At 36.4% G+C, this 16,338-nt stretch overlaps 1 protein-coding gene across 11 annotated transcripts in view; it reads right to left on the minus strand.

The window, feature by feature from the left end:
- The window catches only part of SLC35F5 (solute carrier family 35 member F5), a 125,099-nt gene that overhangs the window by 69,614 nt on the left and 39,147 nt on the right, over positions 1-16,338 (minus strand). For 8 of the 11 annotated variants that reach the window (XR_009211915.1, XR_009211914.1, XR_009211912.1 and 5 more), the window contains exons 13-15: positions 13,794-13,884; positions 9,837-9,991; positions 8,573-8,666 (exon numbers count right to left, since the gene is read on the minus strand). Coding sequence is in view for 2 of the 11 variants with exons in the window: in XM_058434329.1 (XP_058290312.1) it covers positions 9,469-9,574; positions 9,837-9,991; positions 13,794-13,884 (352 nt within the window). In the remaining 9 variants the exon portion in view is untranslated. Of the gene's footprint in view, positions 1-5,397; positions 5,973-8,572; positions 8,667-9,413; positions 9,575-9,836; positions 9,992-13,793; positions 13,885-16,338 lie in introns of those variants that run through there. The other 3 variants (XR_009211913.1, XM_032145977.2, XM_058434329.1) reach the window with 3 other exon arrangements.

A 16,338-nucleotide genomic window follows, 5' to 3' on the forward strand; every position in this document is an offset into this window, starting at 1 on the left:
ATACTGCATAATTACATGCTATAGTAAATTAATCATATGCTCACAATGTTAGCTTGGATTTGTTTTGCAACTGAGTTGATGCTGTCTGAAAATCAAGATCAAGCAGGTGATGAAAACTATACATTCTGAACATGCATTAGGTAACCAGGGGGCAACACAGTAGGGACTAATAAGGCCAGCAACTGAGGGAAATGAGCCTATTCATCTGATATACCCGGCCTCCAAAAAACTGCCATGGATTCAAACTATACTCAAATATAATACAACTTCTTCAATGCTGCTTTATAAATCTGACTGAAAACTTTTAAGAAGTCAAAATGCTAAATACCCTAACAAAAGCAAAAACAAAACTACGGCCTATGTGGTATCACTGTTATTACCACTCTTTATAAAGCACTAAGTACACATGGGTGTTTGGCATTGTCTCTGGAACCACAAAATTAAACTTCTAGAATCACAGCATTTTACGCCTGAGAGGAATCTTAAAAGATACTGAATTTCGCTCCTCACTTTATAGCTAAGAAGAGTGAGGGGAGGACGGACCATGGGAGTCAGCATTTTTCAAGCATCCAGGCACACTGGGCCTGGTATTTCAATTAGAGTTTCTCATTCTCACAGTCTCAGGCAGGTTGCAGTAACCTCCTCTTCACAGCTAAGTAAATACGGATCTACCAGATTGAATAATCTCCCCCAAATAAATTCACTAATGAGGAACAGAAGGAATCCAATGTCAAAGTTAGTGCTCTTTTCAGTGTAATAATTTGCAAAGTGTGGTCCTAGGACCAGCAGCTGTGGCATTACCTGGATGCTTGTTAGAAAGGCAAATTCCCAGGCCCACCACCCCCACCGCCAGGCCTACTGAGTCAGAAACTCTAGGGTGGCGCCCAGCAATCAAGTTTTTGTTTTTGTTTTTTTAATAGACAGGGTCTCACTTTGTTGCCCAGGCTGGACTGCAGTGGCCCAATAACTCACTGCAGCCTCGAACTCCTGGGTTCAAGTGATCCTCCTGCCTCAGACTCCCAAGCAGCTCAGACTACAGGCATGCACTACCATGCCTGTTTTTTTTTTGTTTTTGTTTTTATAGAGACAGGGGTCTTGCTGTATTGCCCAGCCTGATCTTGAACTCTTGGGCTCAAGTGATCCTCCTGCCTCAGTCTCCCAAAGCACTGGAATTACAGGCATGAGCCTGTGTTCTCCCCTCTCTGCCAATAATGCGTATTCAACAAGGCCTTCAGGCGATGCTGATGCTGTCTGAGAGCCACTGCTCTCCAGCTTGTTGTCTCTGAAACTTTACTTGGGAGTATGCATATTAAAATATACATAACAACACTATGCTACTACAGAGAGCAAAATAATTCACTTTATTATACTTTTAGAATAATTAAGATGAGGATAGCCTTCAATGAAATTTTGCTTTGATGTTACATAGTCTGATTGACACTGGATTTCTTCATAAGAAAAATAAATGTGAAAGCTATCCCAAGTAAGCAAATGGTAGCAAAAACAATCTAAAGAATTGGTTTTAGCCAGGCATGGTGGCTCATGCCTGTAATCCCAGCACTTTGTGGGGCCAGGGTGGGCAGATTACTTGAGCTCAGGAGTTCAAGAGCAGCCTGGCCAACACGGTGAAACCCCATCTCTACTAAAAACACAAAAATTAGGCAATATAGCAAAACCCCATCTCTACCAAAAATACAAAAAACTAGCCAGGAATGGTGGCACATGCCAGTAGTCCCAGCTACTCAGGAGACTGAGGTGGGAGAATGGCTTGAGCTTGGGAGGTTGCAGTGAGCCAAGATCCTGCCACTGCACTCTAGCCTAGGTGACAGAGTGAGACCCCATCTCAAAAAAAAAAAAAAAAGAATTTCACCTCATGTCAAAAATAAGACTCTTGGAAAGAAATCTTCTGCCTGCCTTGCAAGGACCCACTGAAACTAATGGATACTCTCACATGACTGAATTTATTATTATATACTTGCTGTAATCAAAACTAAGTATAGGAAAATCAAGTAGAGAAATACTGAATGCCTAGCATACAAGGATCTAAGTGAAAGTTTAAAAAAGTAGCTCTTCAGAAAGATATCTCATGTAAAATGAAATTTAAAACCAAAAATTTCATGAAGTGACCTGTTAAGAGTTTCAATTTAGAAGCTTTACTTTTCTAATTTTAAAATATCATGAATGAAATGGTGTCTTCATCTAGGTGCTTCTCCATCAAAATCCCTAGCTCAAAAATAAAAATGTTTGTGTCACCCCAGATTCAAAATGCTCTTATTGGGATGTTGCCATTTCACATGAACATTCCAGTAAATATGCATATAGAGGGTACTCATTACTTTTGGCTGGTAATTTTTCCTTAAACATATTTCAATGATTTCATTGTTTGACATTCTCATAGTTATCGTATATCGAATACAGAAAATTTTGTAGGAAAACACTATTTTTTAAATGTAGTAACATTAAAATATTAAAATATCCCCAGTTTATTAAAAGCTCTTAAGATTTAAAGAAAAATTTCCTGTGCACATACAATGTAGCTATGAAATACTGTATTATTAGTTATTGTACAGGCAAATGAGGCTGTTACTACAAAAAAGGAAATGTGGTGCCTAAAAATTGCAAGTCTATGTGAAAAATGAACCTCAATTTATCTAAATGGGATTTGGGGGACACGGCAGACTATTAAAATAGAACTCAAACTTCAAATTCTGTAAACTGAACATCTCATTAATGCCACTTCACCATTTAAAAAAGTCAGCACACAAAGTTAGCTATGTAAGTTTATCTGCAGATGTTACAGGTAATTATTTCTGTTAATTCCTCCTAAAATATTATTTAGTAATAAAGAATATTTCAAAAGGAGAGTAGGGAGAAATGAAGCAAGATCATAATTATAATTACTTAATATGAAAATAACATTTCATTTATTTGCTAATATGTGGAAAAAAAACATTTTCTAATTAATTCCTCCTTTATCCTTCTTTAAAGACATTTTATTTCTTCAACCAGCACACTGACGATTAGTGCTATGGGTATTACCACAGCGCCTTATGAAAAAACTTGGCTTCCAGAGGAGTCATACCTTGCAACCCTAAATTGGCTCTGCATGATTGATTTTAAAGTGGGCATTAAAATTCCTCTGAAACAAGGCTGTGTACCTTTGAGAACATTCACATTTAACCTAGTGAGCTCACTTCTACAAGAACAATGAACTTATTTGTCAGCTGCCAGGGGGAAATTCAGCTTAATGTAAAGAATTAATTAAATCAGGCTGACAGAAGCCAATATCTCAATGTTTTTAAATTAAAATTTATTTAAAGGAATAAGTATGGGTGCATTACATAAACCTAATGGTTCTCCTAAGCTTCAAGCATTCATTTCAAAAGCATTCACTTGTAAGGCTGCCTCATTTTTCAGCTTTGTTGTAGTTGAGATTCTGATGTTCACCTAACAAAGTCTCTGACAAAACAGACTTCCTTCAATCCAGGTTATAATTTGAAACATTATACAATAATGAGATTTAAGTGATGAATGGAAAGAAAAGTAGGAGACTGAAAAGATATCAGAAATTTCTATTTGTTTTTAGATTCAGAAAAATATAATTACAGGCTGACATGGTTCTGATAGAGAGGAAGTACGTCAGCAGTTACTTGAATGTAACCCCTTCCCAGCATTTCCAAAGACCTGCAATGTGGTCGTTGTGATCTAAGGGGCTTGTTACCTAGTTTCTAGGTAATCCACAGAATTGAAACAACCCAGCACAACTTTATTTCTTGAGAAGATGAACCCTTAACTATGAAGGTGCAGAAAGGAAGTCTTCAACTGCTCACTCACCATGGCTACAGTATTCAAATGCAACAATCATTCAGATAAATAAAACCTGTGAGAAAAAGCTAACTGGTGGGCAAGCAAAGCAGCAGTGATTTATACTTTCAGTTAACCAATTGAATGGTGGTGCTTCCTTCTACAGAAGTTGTTCTTTGATTTTTTTTTTTTTTTTTTTTTTAAAGAAACAGAAAAGCAGCAGTGTACCGGAAGAAGACTGGCTGAAGATCTATCCAGCCTGTTAACTACGGCTTAGTACTTCCAGAATCCTGAGTGACAACACATGACCTGTGTGATGATATGAGCACAGAGCACATGAACAACCAAAAGATTCTAAGCTCAGCCTCTTTCCCTATCGTATTTACAGAGTAATTTTAAATTTCAGTTTCAACTCCACTACTTCAACTATTTTACCCTGCAAATTGCTGAAGGTCTTTGTGAACTGTTGAACAGCGAAAACAAAAAGTAGAGGTATCTAGATAATAAACTTCAACCAAAAGTAGTCCTTGAGTAATTAAAATGTTACTTCATTAAGTTCTTTTTAAAAGAAAATTCCTCAGAAGTCCACATTCTTTACATGCCTTCACCCTGTTGAGCTAAACAGGTCAAAAGTATAATAAACTCAACATTATTTTTAACTTGCATTATTGGTGGTGCCAAATGAGAAAAGAGCTCTTTTTGCCACTTTGGGCTGGATGATGAAAAAAAAAAAGAGAGAGAGCTATTTGTGTTTTAAATTTAATATCATGAACAATTTTTAAAGGTAATATAATATAGAAGTTCTCAGAATGAAACAAAAGGAAAGCTAAACTTCATTTTAGACTCATGGTAACTAACACCAAAGCAATTTTAAGAATGTGAATAGGAAGCTAAACACTGCAAAGAGAATTCTTAAAAATCAGATTAGTTAAGAAATTTTGAAGAGAACTAAACTCTTCACAGAAAACTTGAAAAGAATATTGATTAATCAAAAGCCTGTGACTCCTGGGACATACATTTACTGATATCTATGGTGAACAGATTCCAGGAGCAGTTGCACAGTAAGTACATGTAAGGCCTAAGTTTAAGAATTGCAATTAGGAGTATTTTACATTTAATTTAATCTTAGTAGAGGAAAAGTTCAAAGGTGATTTTTAAAACAGAATCCCTTCTCCCCTTCCTTACTTGGTACTTTAACCATTACAAATTTATTGAGGAAAACTAAAATTATTTAAAGAAGAGGCACCTAGTTCTAGAGTAATCTGGCACATTCATATGTGAAAAAAATTAGAAATCACTTGATACATCTATAATACACAAATACACATATAAACATTGTGTTTTAATAATACTCTTTGTCACTTCAATTTAAATCATTCCATTATGAAAATTTCTTAATTGAAGAGAGACTATTTCTTCAAAACTCTAAATTAAACAGAGCTTTATCAATTAAGTTTCCAGCAACATAGCCTTTAGAAATACATATTTCTTCATTTTATAATAATACTTCCCCTCTAAAAATTTGCCATGGTTTGTCATAGATTTAAAATACAAGGCACCTAATGCTATAAAAGAATAATACAGTAAATGTAGTGTAAGTGAACCAGATATTTTCTCAAATATTTATTATTTTTAAAGTCCCACGAAATTTGCACAAACATGCTTGTTGCATAAATTAAACATTTTTTGTGTGGTCAATTTGCAATATTCTACAAAACCCAAAAATATAATCCACACTTATTACAGGTAGCTTATTTTAGCATTTTACCTGTCAGAAACACTGGTCTATGAACACTTAAGTGATTTCTTGAAAACATTTTCATAATATATTCCAGCATTTAACAAGTATGTGAAAATAAAGTCCCAGAACATAAGGATTTATTCCTTGATTAGTTCAAATGATTTCAACAGCTGAATTCCTTGAGATGTGTAAGGCAGGTTGGTCCTTTGGATGGACTGTAGACTGGAACTTCCTATAACTGTAGTGATATGTACACAGCTACATAGCAAAGTGCTTCATTATGAAAATGAAGAAAACAGGTATGAGAAAAATATATTTTAGAGTTTCAAAGAACTGAAACTGTTATATTTCAGACTAGGCACTGAGACATTTTTTCTACAAAAACTTGCCAGAGATTGTCTGTTCGCTGTATAGTTCCAATATCAAGCTAAAAACAAAAACCACAGAAATGTGATTAGATTATAATTTCATAGTTTTACTTTTCTATAGTTTACATTTTAAAAAGCAAATTATCTTAAAATTGAAATACCTATTTTCACTGTATACATACTTAATAACTGGATACTCAAATTTGGAGTACTAAGAACTTACGAATGTGACTTCTGTAGCAATGTCAAAAGCTGACATCAACACTAGAGATTGTGTATTAGCAGTTAGTTGTACCCCTGGTATATTCCACCATTACTCCTGCAAAGACAAAGACACCTGCCCAGTCTATTCCACTCTATTGCAATCCATCTTCTTTAGTCTTCACTCTTTCTTCTTTACCCAGCTCTCACTTCTAAAAATACTGAAACCTTGCTGGATATGGGTGGGTTTAAGTGTGAGTATGAGAACAATGCACAGCATACCCAAGAAAAATAATGCAAAAATTACAGCATTAAAAAGCTTTCAAGAATACGAAGTCCTCACTTAATGTCATAGGTTCTAGGAAACTGACTTTAGGTCCCCGAATAAGATTGTTTTGTTCAGTGTTGTTACGTTATAATGTTGATGCAAAAAAAAATAGTTTTGTTGTAATTCTGCTTAAAGTCACAGTTTATAAGAACCTATTGATGATGTTAAGTGAGGACTTACTGTAATTGTGTTTATGGTTTTTTTTAAATTTAAAGATGGCACATAAACATATATTTAGTTCCACTTGTTCTCCAAAACCTCACTAAAAAGAAAATAAAGGGTAAAAAATAAAAAAAATATATTTTTTTAACAGAAATAAGGTCTCACTATGTTGCCCAGGCTAGTCTCAAACTCCTGAGCTCAAGTGATCCTCCCTCCTCGGCCTCCCAAAATGCTAGGATTACAGGCAGGAGTCACTGTGCCCAGCCTGGAATTATTTTCTTAAAAGGAATAAACCACATGGACAAAAAGAAAAGTAGAGAGATGAGAAAATAACAGCCAACTCTTGGTTAGCAATGGAAAAATAGGACCAGATATGTCTGTAAGGAGGGATGAAGAAACAACTAAAAACAAGAAGACTGGTATAATGGCTACAGAAAAAGCAGACAGACACTCAGATGCCCTCTCTTACTTTTCACAGTTGGCCAAGTGCCTTTTCTCTATCCCAGGAGAAGACTTTAAGGTTTACTCTCCAAAAAGGGTAGTAACAGAGAATCTCTGGATAAGGGAAATACCAGGACGAATCCTATATAGCTCAGTTATAAGTAACAATTTTTTAGTGACAACAATATAAACACTGACTACAGATCTATCCAAAATTATGCAATAACTATACAGGGATGATGAGGCAGAACTGATATGGAGATAGGAGGCATGCGAGGTGGGTGCAGAGGAGGAGTAAACCTGAAAATAATCTGTCCTCATTGATCTTAGTGGAAAAGTCAGCTGAAGATGCCTAAAACCGAGAACTCATGAAACACAAGTCATAAGCATGATACTTAGGGAGACAAGAAGGAAAATACCAGAAGAATCAGCTAAGAGTTTAATTTCCTCAGAGTGGGAAGAGAATGAAAGCAGGATGAGCAGGGCAGGGAAGGGCAAGGGTAGTTGCCTTGTACAAAAAGTCTTGGAGAACTAGGGCTCAAACCATGTGCAGGTATAAACTAGATTGAAAAACAGCACACTAAAGAAAAACAGAAAACCAGGACCATTAGCCGTAGGTTAGAAGCAAGTTTACCATGAGGATAATGAAACTTAATCTTCAAAGCCAATATAAGTGTTAACAATTGACAGGAGTTGTACAATGTTCTAGATAGGGAGGGAAAACTCAGTAGCAATCAAGAAACATTTCAATATAAATTGCCTGAAGATGTCTCAGAAAAAGGGGCCTGGGCCTTCAGAATTCTAGTAGTTTATTGTGATCTTTCATTCTAAATAAATAATCACTTTTGTACCTGCAAAATCTGTATGTTGCATTTAATTCAAGCATTCATTCAGCAAAATATTAAATGTCATGTACTCTATCATCGAAGACATATAAAAGACACTATTTCTTAAAATGTAAAAAATGGAAAAATATTCCAGAAGCATTGTTAAATGACAAAGCAATGTCAGTGAATGAGAATATATACTGTGCCAGTTATGTAAAATACACATAAAGACTAGTATTTTTCAACCAGTATATTGTACACCAGAATATTACATTTTTCTTTTATCATCAGAGAAAAAATATTTTTCTAAAGCATATTATTAAAATGACCCTTAGCATGAATAAAAATAAGAGTTAAAACTTCCTGATCATTTGAGTGAGGCACTATTGTACATACTTCATATTTACCAAGTATTTACTATTTTAACACCCTCATAAGAGAGGTTCTATTGTAATCCCATTTCACAAATAAGAAAGCCGGAGCATCAAGAGATTAAGAACCTTGCATAGGGCCACACAACCTTGCACAGGGCCACACAACTAGTATGTGGAGAAGACAGAATTGGAGTCCAGGCTTTAGCCCCTTTAGCCTTTAAGGCTGTATTGCCTCTCAAACAACTAATGATAAAAAATCAATCCTTTGTTTGAATATTATATAAATAAGAACCTTATTCAATACTAAACCCAGCTCACATACAAACCTGGGCTACAGACAACAGCTAACTAGCTCCATCCTCCTGAGAAACACTGTGCATAGAAATGAGACTCTCACACTGTTCGCTGTCTTCTGGAACTCTTAAGAAAAAAAAAAAGCAATAATTAAGGAAAGCTTTAGAGATGAAAAGGAACCTTAAACCTTATTTATTCCATTTGCTGAAGCTATGTGGACAGCATGCAAGTCAGTGGCAGAACCATCACTAGGATAAAATTTCCCAATAACTTGTCCCAAGTTAGCGTTTTTTGTTTTTGTTTTTTAAATAAAAGATAGGGTCTCACTTTTTGTTTTTTAAATAAGAGACAGGGTATCACTTTGTCACCCAGGCTAAAGTGTAGTGGTGCTATCACAGTTCACTGCAGCTTTGAATTCCTGGGCTCAAGTGATCTTCCTACCTCAGCCTTCCAGGTAGCTTGGGACTACAGGTATATGCCATCATGTCTGGGTAATTTTTTTTTTTTTATTTTCTTAGAGACAGGGTCTTGATATGTTGCCCAGGCTGGTCTCAAGCTCCTCGCCTCAAGCAATTCTCCCACCTCAGCCTCCAGAGTCACTGGAACCAAGTTCTTTTTATAGCAAAATGTAAAAAGCTTTCATTCTTAAAAAGAAAGAAATTGGAAAGAAAAACTGAGGCAATACTATTCTATCATGAATTATGTTCAAACCAATAAAAGTTTTCTATATTTAAGTTCGTTATGGCAAAACAGTAAACCTTTTGGTATTACCTGTGAATCAAAATTTTTTAAAAAAAATGTAGTTACTAGGCAGGCAAATCACTTGCGGTCAGGAATTCAAGGCCAGCCTGGCCAACATGGTGAAACCTTGTCTCTACTAAAAATACAAAAATTAGCTGGGCATGGTGGTACATGCCTGTAATCCCAGCTACTCAGGAGGCTGAGGAAGGAGAATCACTTGAACCCAGGAGGCAGAGGTTGCAGTGAGCTGAGATCGTGCCATTGCACTCCAGGCTGGGCTACAGAACAAGACTCTGTCAAGAAAGAGAAAAAAAGAAGAAAGAGAGAAGAAAGAGAGAAAGAGAGAAAGAAAAGGAAAGAAAGAGAGAAAGAAAGAGAAAGAAAGAATCTTATTACCCAAAAGATCTAAACAAATTATTTTAATCTGCCATAATATATAAGTTATCATCTTTCCATAATTCCTCACAAAATCTCTAAAAGCTAGGCCAGCATGATGCGATTCTCAGTTATCTAGCAAACACTATTTTTACAAATGTGTATTGGGACTAAACTTACCTCTGAATCCGATGTTTTCTGCATATAAAAGCAAATATTCTTCTGATTCCCACCATCACAGGATCCCAATTATTATAATGGCATAGGAGAGTTACAACAAAAAATGAAAAAAATACAGGGATAGCTCCTGCAAAAAATAACCAAGAAAACTGCACCTAAAAATAAAAGATAGAGGAAAAAACACACCCACAATTATCATTAAGGCAATTTCCCCCTTCAATGTAAGTTTTCTATTTGTGAAAACTAGCAGGAATAAGAATAACGGGAAGACAAAATTAAACACAATGTATTAAGTGTATTATTATTAAATAAGAATTCAAGACTTCAACTTACAATTCCATGTACCTAAATTACCAACAACAATAGTTCTTGCTTAGAAAATAGGCTAAAGGAAAGCCAAGAAAGCATACTTTCCATTTATAGGCATTGTACACTGAGAGTAGAGGTATACAGTATGAAACTTTGCTCCTGCACACCATGTTGCTCATTTCTTCTTCACTGTTTGCTGCCTAGTCTCAAGTGGGTCCCTCTCCCTCGGTTTCTGAAGTCATCTTCGAAAAATGTACGTTTTCGTAAAAAGTTAGTTGTGGTATGCTGTGTATGCTACAGTTCTTATGACAATACCAAAAACAAATTAAGTGCAAATTTATGACACTCAAAACTAGCTAATCTAGTAATAAATGAAAAAAGCTCAAAATGAAATAATGACCAAGTAAAATAAAGAAAAAAATACAGGAATATTTTTACTAAGGAATGTTAGCCAGAGAAGACAAGCAACAAGACAAGCCTCATCAGTGAAGGGCCCTCTGATGTCAACAAGTCTGATCCTCCAATCCATCATTTATCAGGGTTGTCAAGAAAATAAAAAATATCTGTAAGTAGGGTGGAGGTATTAAAATCAAAAAGAAAAAAATAAATAAGAAAAAAATAAGAAAAACAAATATATAAATAAAAAGAAAATAAAAAATAATGAGATGCCATCCAAAACAAAACTCATTCTTCCCTTTCACTAGTTCACTTTTACCATCTAGACTCAACTAAAGATCAGAAAAAATTGTCAAAGAAGCCTACACTGATCAACTACTGAGACTTAAGTGTCACACACAGGAGGTGTGCTTTAAAAATAATGATGAAAATAGTAACTTCTATCTGTAAAATAGGTAAGGAAAACTGTTTTTGCCCTCTTTGAGACTTAAAAAAAAAAAAAAAAAAAAAGGCGTGGAATCATAGGTTAAGACTCCCTCTGGTGGAAAACATATACTATTCCATTTCATAGCACCATTAGTCAGAGTAAACAGGTTTCGTGAGCATAATGTCTTTTATGAGGGAACTCACAATGCATAATACAAGAATAATAACTGACAATTTTTAACATGCATGCCCTATTTGTATGGTATTCATACACAATGACTGAGTCAGCCTAAGAACACCCCGGAAAGAATAGTCATTAAACAAAAAGCCTTCACTTAGTTACAAAATTACCAATACATTTTAACATATTCCTGGAATATTTGCCAGAATTACTAATCACCAGGAAAAACCATGCCGCATTTAAATTATCCAAGATCAGAAAAGGTATTAAGAAATTATGAGTAATGCGATTAAAAATGTAGATACAGTCGATAGAATTATTTCATGAATATTCAACTAAAAACCTTACTTCATAACTGAGTCAAAGCAAACTTAATAAAGATAGATAAAGCCCTAGAAGACTTTAGAAGGCAAGTTCACTTTCCACAATGTAGTTGTTTACATGTTGTCTCATAATAAAAAACTTCTAATGTGGTTTCCAACAAGCTAAGACAAAAGAAATGAAGCCATTTATTACAACAAAGAAAATTACCTATGTAAACAAAAATTTTTTCTCTAATTCCTAAATATATCTGAATATCAAATAGAATATGATCAGGGATGCTTCCTATTATATAAAATAATTATAAATGGATTTAAATAACCAATTTGTTTCAAGCACAATGTTAATAAATGCTAACATTTCAGAAGCTATATATAAATACAGTTAGCTAATTAAACCTAAAAACCCTATAAAAGTAGATTTCTCTTATCATGTTTCTGTTACAGTTCTGGACACACCCTGCTGCTTTTTACAGATGGAACCTCCCTAACCTCAATCCTGACACCAACACACAGCCTCCTCCTTTAACTGACTGCCCAGTTCTAGATATGAAGACAATCAAGAACACCAAATCTTTTCTTGATTGTCTTCATATCCAGAAATGGGCAATCAGTTAAAGTTTGGTTATGTTTTTATAATTAGTTGCATGTATATACATTTCTCCCTGTTTTGCCTTTATCCTAAAATACTTTATTAAACAAATTATAACCATTATTATTTGTAATGACAATTATTAAATGACTAATCATTTAATACAATTAGGTCCCCTGTGACTATTCTCTTAAAAATGCCTGAATATTAACCTGCAATTTTTTTTCAACCTACGAAAGCTATGTTTTTAAAATATCAGTACAATAAAGATGATTTACACAGTAGTCTACTAAAATCCTCTAAAAAGTAGCACCTTCCCAGTTTCACAACCAGTTTGGTTCATATTCAGGATTATGACCTGAAGGTGAAGAAGGGCCTAGATATTACTTAAATCTGTAAAAGAATGATGTGTAATAATGTGCAATGTTAGTGTTATATAGAATATCCACATTCTTTGAAAATGCAAATTATATAAGATAATTAATTCTCAATTAAGGAGAGAATCTCGGTTCTTTAACCATGACAAATAAGTAAGAAATTACTGAACCATAAAACAAAGTTAAATATCAGTAAAGAATTATTTTATAAATAAAGAGGATATATAGCACTAAGCATATTATGCTTTTATCTTTTTTTTTTTTTTTTTTGTTTTGAGATGGAGTCTTGTTCTGTTGCCCAGGCTGGAGTGCAATGGCATGATCTTGGCTCACTGCAACCTCCGCCTCCCGGGTTCAAGTGATTCTCCTGCCTCAGCCTCCCAAGTAGTTGGGATTACGGGTGCACACCATCACACCCAGCTAATTTTTGTATTTTTAGTAGAGACAGGGTTTCACCATGCTGACCAGGCTGGTCTCGAACTGCTGACCTCAAGTGATCTGCCTGCCTCGGCCTCCCAAGTGCTGGGATTACAGGCGTGAGCCACCGCGCCTGGCTAAGACCTAGAGAAAAATAGGTTTAAAATTTTGATTATTGCTTGTATACATTATAAGCCTTTGGGCCTTGAAGTATTTCCCTCTTCAAATTATATTAGACTAAAACACACACACACTCACACTTCTGTGACTTAGTAGTTGCAGTTAAATGCCTACATATACTGAACTGTGTGATAAATGGCTATGCTCCATCTTTCAGTGCTGGGCAACAGCATATCTCTGTTCTTCCTGCTACACCCAGGAGCACTGAATAAACTCCTTCTAGGCTGCTGGCAGAAACATCCCAGATTCTCTTTTCTGTGGTGTTAGCATTGCCAATATTTATCACAAGAATCCCCATCCATACTAGTTCTTCAGAGAAGAGGGATGGGACACCCACTCTGCTGAGTCCAGATAGAGATGGCTAACCTTCACTGCAAACAACGTTATTCACATGCTGCTCATTCAGCACAGTGTTAAGGAATCTGTGACAGGGTTTATCGCAGAAACTAAAATGCTTATATGATAAAATGTGACTTACCAAAGAACATCTGGAACAGAATCAGCTCAAAAACTGGAGAACTACATATGAAGATGATGCCCTTAACTTAGAAATTTAGGGAAAAAATGGAAAAGCTAAAAATGGAAATTATCTATTTCTTTGGTATTTTTTATATTTCTATGTAGTAAAGCACCTTGGGAAAGAAAGCATCAAGTACTATTTATGTTTGTATCCTTATAATTTAACCACATCTCAACTTTCCTTAGGTTTGTTTTAATAACATACCTAAAAGATCTATGAATAATAAACAGTTTCCTTACCTTTTGCATACACATGTCAGCTATTATGGACAGAGGTATTGTAAGGCTTAGTGCAAGTGTGCCTATCAATGATGAGGTAAGAAAGCAGCCCCTAAAAAAGAAAAGAAAATATACATTTCTATATTTAAAAAAACAACCAAAGAAAAACACTGAACAAAGACTTTCTATCCTATAATATAGGCTTGTGAGATCAGGAGCAAAGATAAGAGGCTAGGATGCATTGAGACATAAAATATAATAAAGTTATTAAGATGATTCTCAAAGTTTTTCTTCAAATATTAAAAATACAAATATATAAGTATAAAAAGCTCAAAATATTTTATGCTATCTTCAAGATCTCTTTGCAGATATTATTCAACTTCGGATGTATAGCTTAAATTTCATTAATTTTTTTAAAAAGCTGTTGAACAGTTATTACAGTTTTGTGATGATATGTAGATAACAAAGAAAACAGCATTATTAACATTGCAGGACAATACTTCACACATAGACTTTAAGGAAGTGATAAGCCAACATGTGATTCTGTCACCAAGCAAAAATATCTCACCTTCACGAACACTAAAATAACGTGTTACTCTTTTGATTTGGCTTGGCATAAAAAAGAAAGACTTGAATATTCTTAAAAAATATTTTCTTGAAGATAGCCGAATAAGAACAGCTCTGGTCTACAACGCCCAGCGTGAGCGACGCAGAAGATGGGTGATTTCTGCATTTCCATCTGAGGTACCGGGTTCATCTCACTAGGGAGTGCCAAACAGTGGGTGCAGGACAATCGGTGCAGCGCACTGTGCGTGAGCCGAAGCAGGGTGAGACATTGCCTCACTCGGGAAGGGCAAGGGGTCAGGGAGCTCCCTTTCCTAGTCAAAGAAAGGGGTGACAGAGGGCACCTGGAAAATCGGGTCACTCCCACCCTAATACTGCGCTTTTCCAAGAGGCTTGGAAAACGGCACACCAGGAGATTGTGTCCCACACCTGGCTCAGAGGGTCCCACGCCCACAGAGTCTCACTGATTGCTAGCACAGCAGTCTGAGATCAAACTGCAAGGCGGCAGTGAGGCTGGGGGAGGGGCGACCGCCATTGCCCAGGCTTGCTTAAGTAAACAAAGCAGCCAGGAAGCTCGAACTGGGTGGAGCCCACCACAGCTCAAGGAGGCCTGCCTGCCTCTGTAGGCTCCACCTCTGGGGGCAGGGCACAGACAAACAAAAAGTCAGCAGGAACCTGTGCAGACTTAAATGTCCCTGTCCGACAGCTTTGAAGAGAGTAGTGGTTCTCCCAGCACGCAGCTGGAGATCTGAGAACTGGCAGACTCCCTCCTAAAGTGGGACCTTGACCCCCGAGCAGCCTAACTGGGAGGCACCTCCAGTAGGGACAGACTGACACCTCACTCAGCCGGGTACTCCTCTGAGACAAAACTTCCAGAGCAACGATCAGACAGCTGAATTTGCGGTTCACGAAAATCCACTGTTCTGCAGACACCGCTGCTGACACCCAGCCAAACAGGGTCTGGAATGGACCTCTAGCAAACTCCAACAGACCTGCAGCTGAGGGTCCTGTCTGGTAGAAGGAAAACTAACAAACAGAAAGAACACACACACCAAAAACCCATCTGTACATCACCATCATCAAAGACCAAAAGTAGAAAAAACTACAAAGATGGGGAGAAAACAGAGCAGAAAAACTGGAAGCTCTAAAAAGCAGAGCACCTCTCCTCCTCCAAAGGAATGCAGTTCCTCACCAGCAATGGAACAAAGCTGGATGGAGAATGACTTTGACGAGTTGAGACAAGAAGGCTTCAGACGATCAATCTACTCCGAGCTAAAGGAGGAAATTCAAATCAATGGCAAAGAAGTCAAAAACTTTGAAAAAAAAATTAGACGAATGTTTAACTAAAATAGCCAATGCAGAGAAGTGCTTAAAGGAGCTGATGGAGCTGAAAGCCAAGTTTCGAGAACTACGCGAAGACTGCAGAAGCCTCAGTAGCCGACGCAATCACCTGCAAGAAAGGGTATCAGTGAATGAAGATCAAATGAATGAAATGAAGTGAGAAGGGAAGTTTAGAGAAAAAAGAATAAAAAGAAATGAACAAAGCCTCCAAGAAATATGGGACTATGTGAAAAGACCAAACCTACGTCTGATTGGTGTACCTAAAAGTGACAGGGAGAATGGAACCAAGTTGGAAAACACTCTGCAAGATATTATCCAGGAGAACTTCCCCAATCTAAGCAAGGCAGGCCAACATTCAGATTCAGGAAATACAGAGAACGCCACAAAGATACTCCTCGAGAAGAGCAACTCCAAGACACATAATTGTCAGATTCACCAAAGTTGAAATGAAGGAAAAAATGTTAAGGGCGACCAGGAAGAAAGGTCGGGTTACCCACAAAGGGAAGCCCATCAGACTAACAGCTGATCTCTCGGCAGAAACTCTACAAGCCAGAAGAGAGTGGGGGCCGATATTCAACATTCTTAAAGAAAAGAATTTTCAACCCAGAATTTCATATCCAGCCAAACTAAGCTTCATAAGTGAAGGAGAAATAAAATACTT

Source organism: Hylobates moloch, unplaced genomic scaffold (genome assembly GCF_009828535.3).
Source record: "Hylobates moloch isolate HMO894 unplaced genomic scaffold, HMol_V3 SCAFFOLD_24, whole genome shotgun sequence".
In the NCBI taxonomy this organism is placed as follows: domain Eukaryota; kingdom Metazoa; phylum Chordata; class Mammalia; order Primates; family Hylobatidae; genus Hylobates; species Hylobates moloch.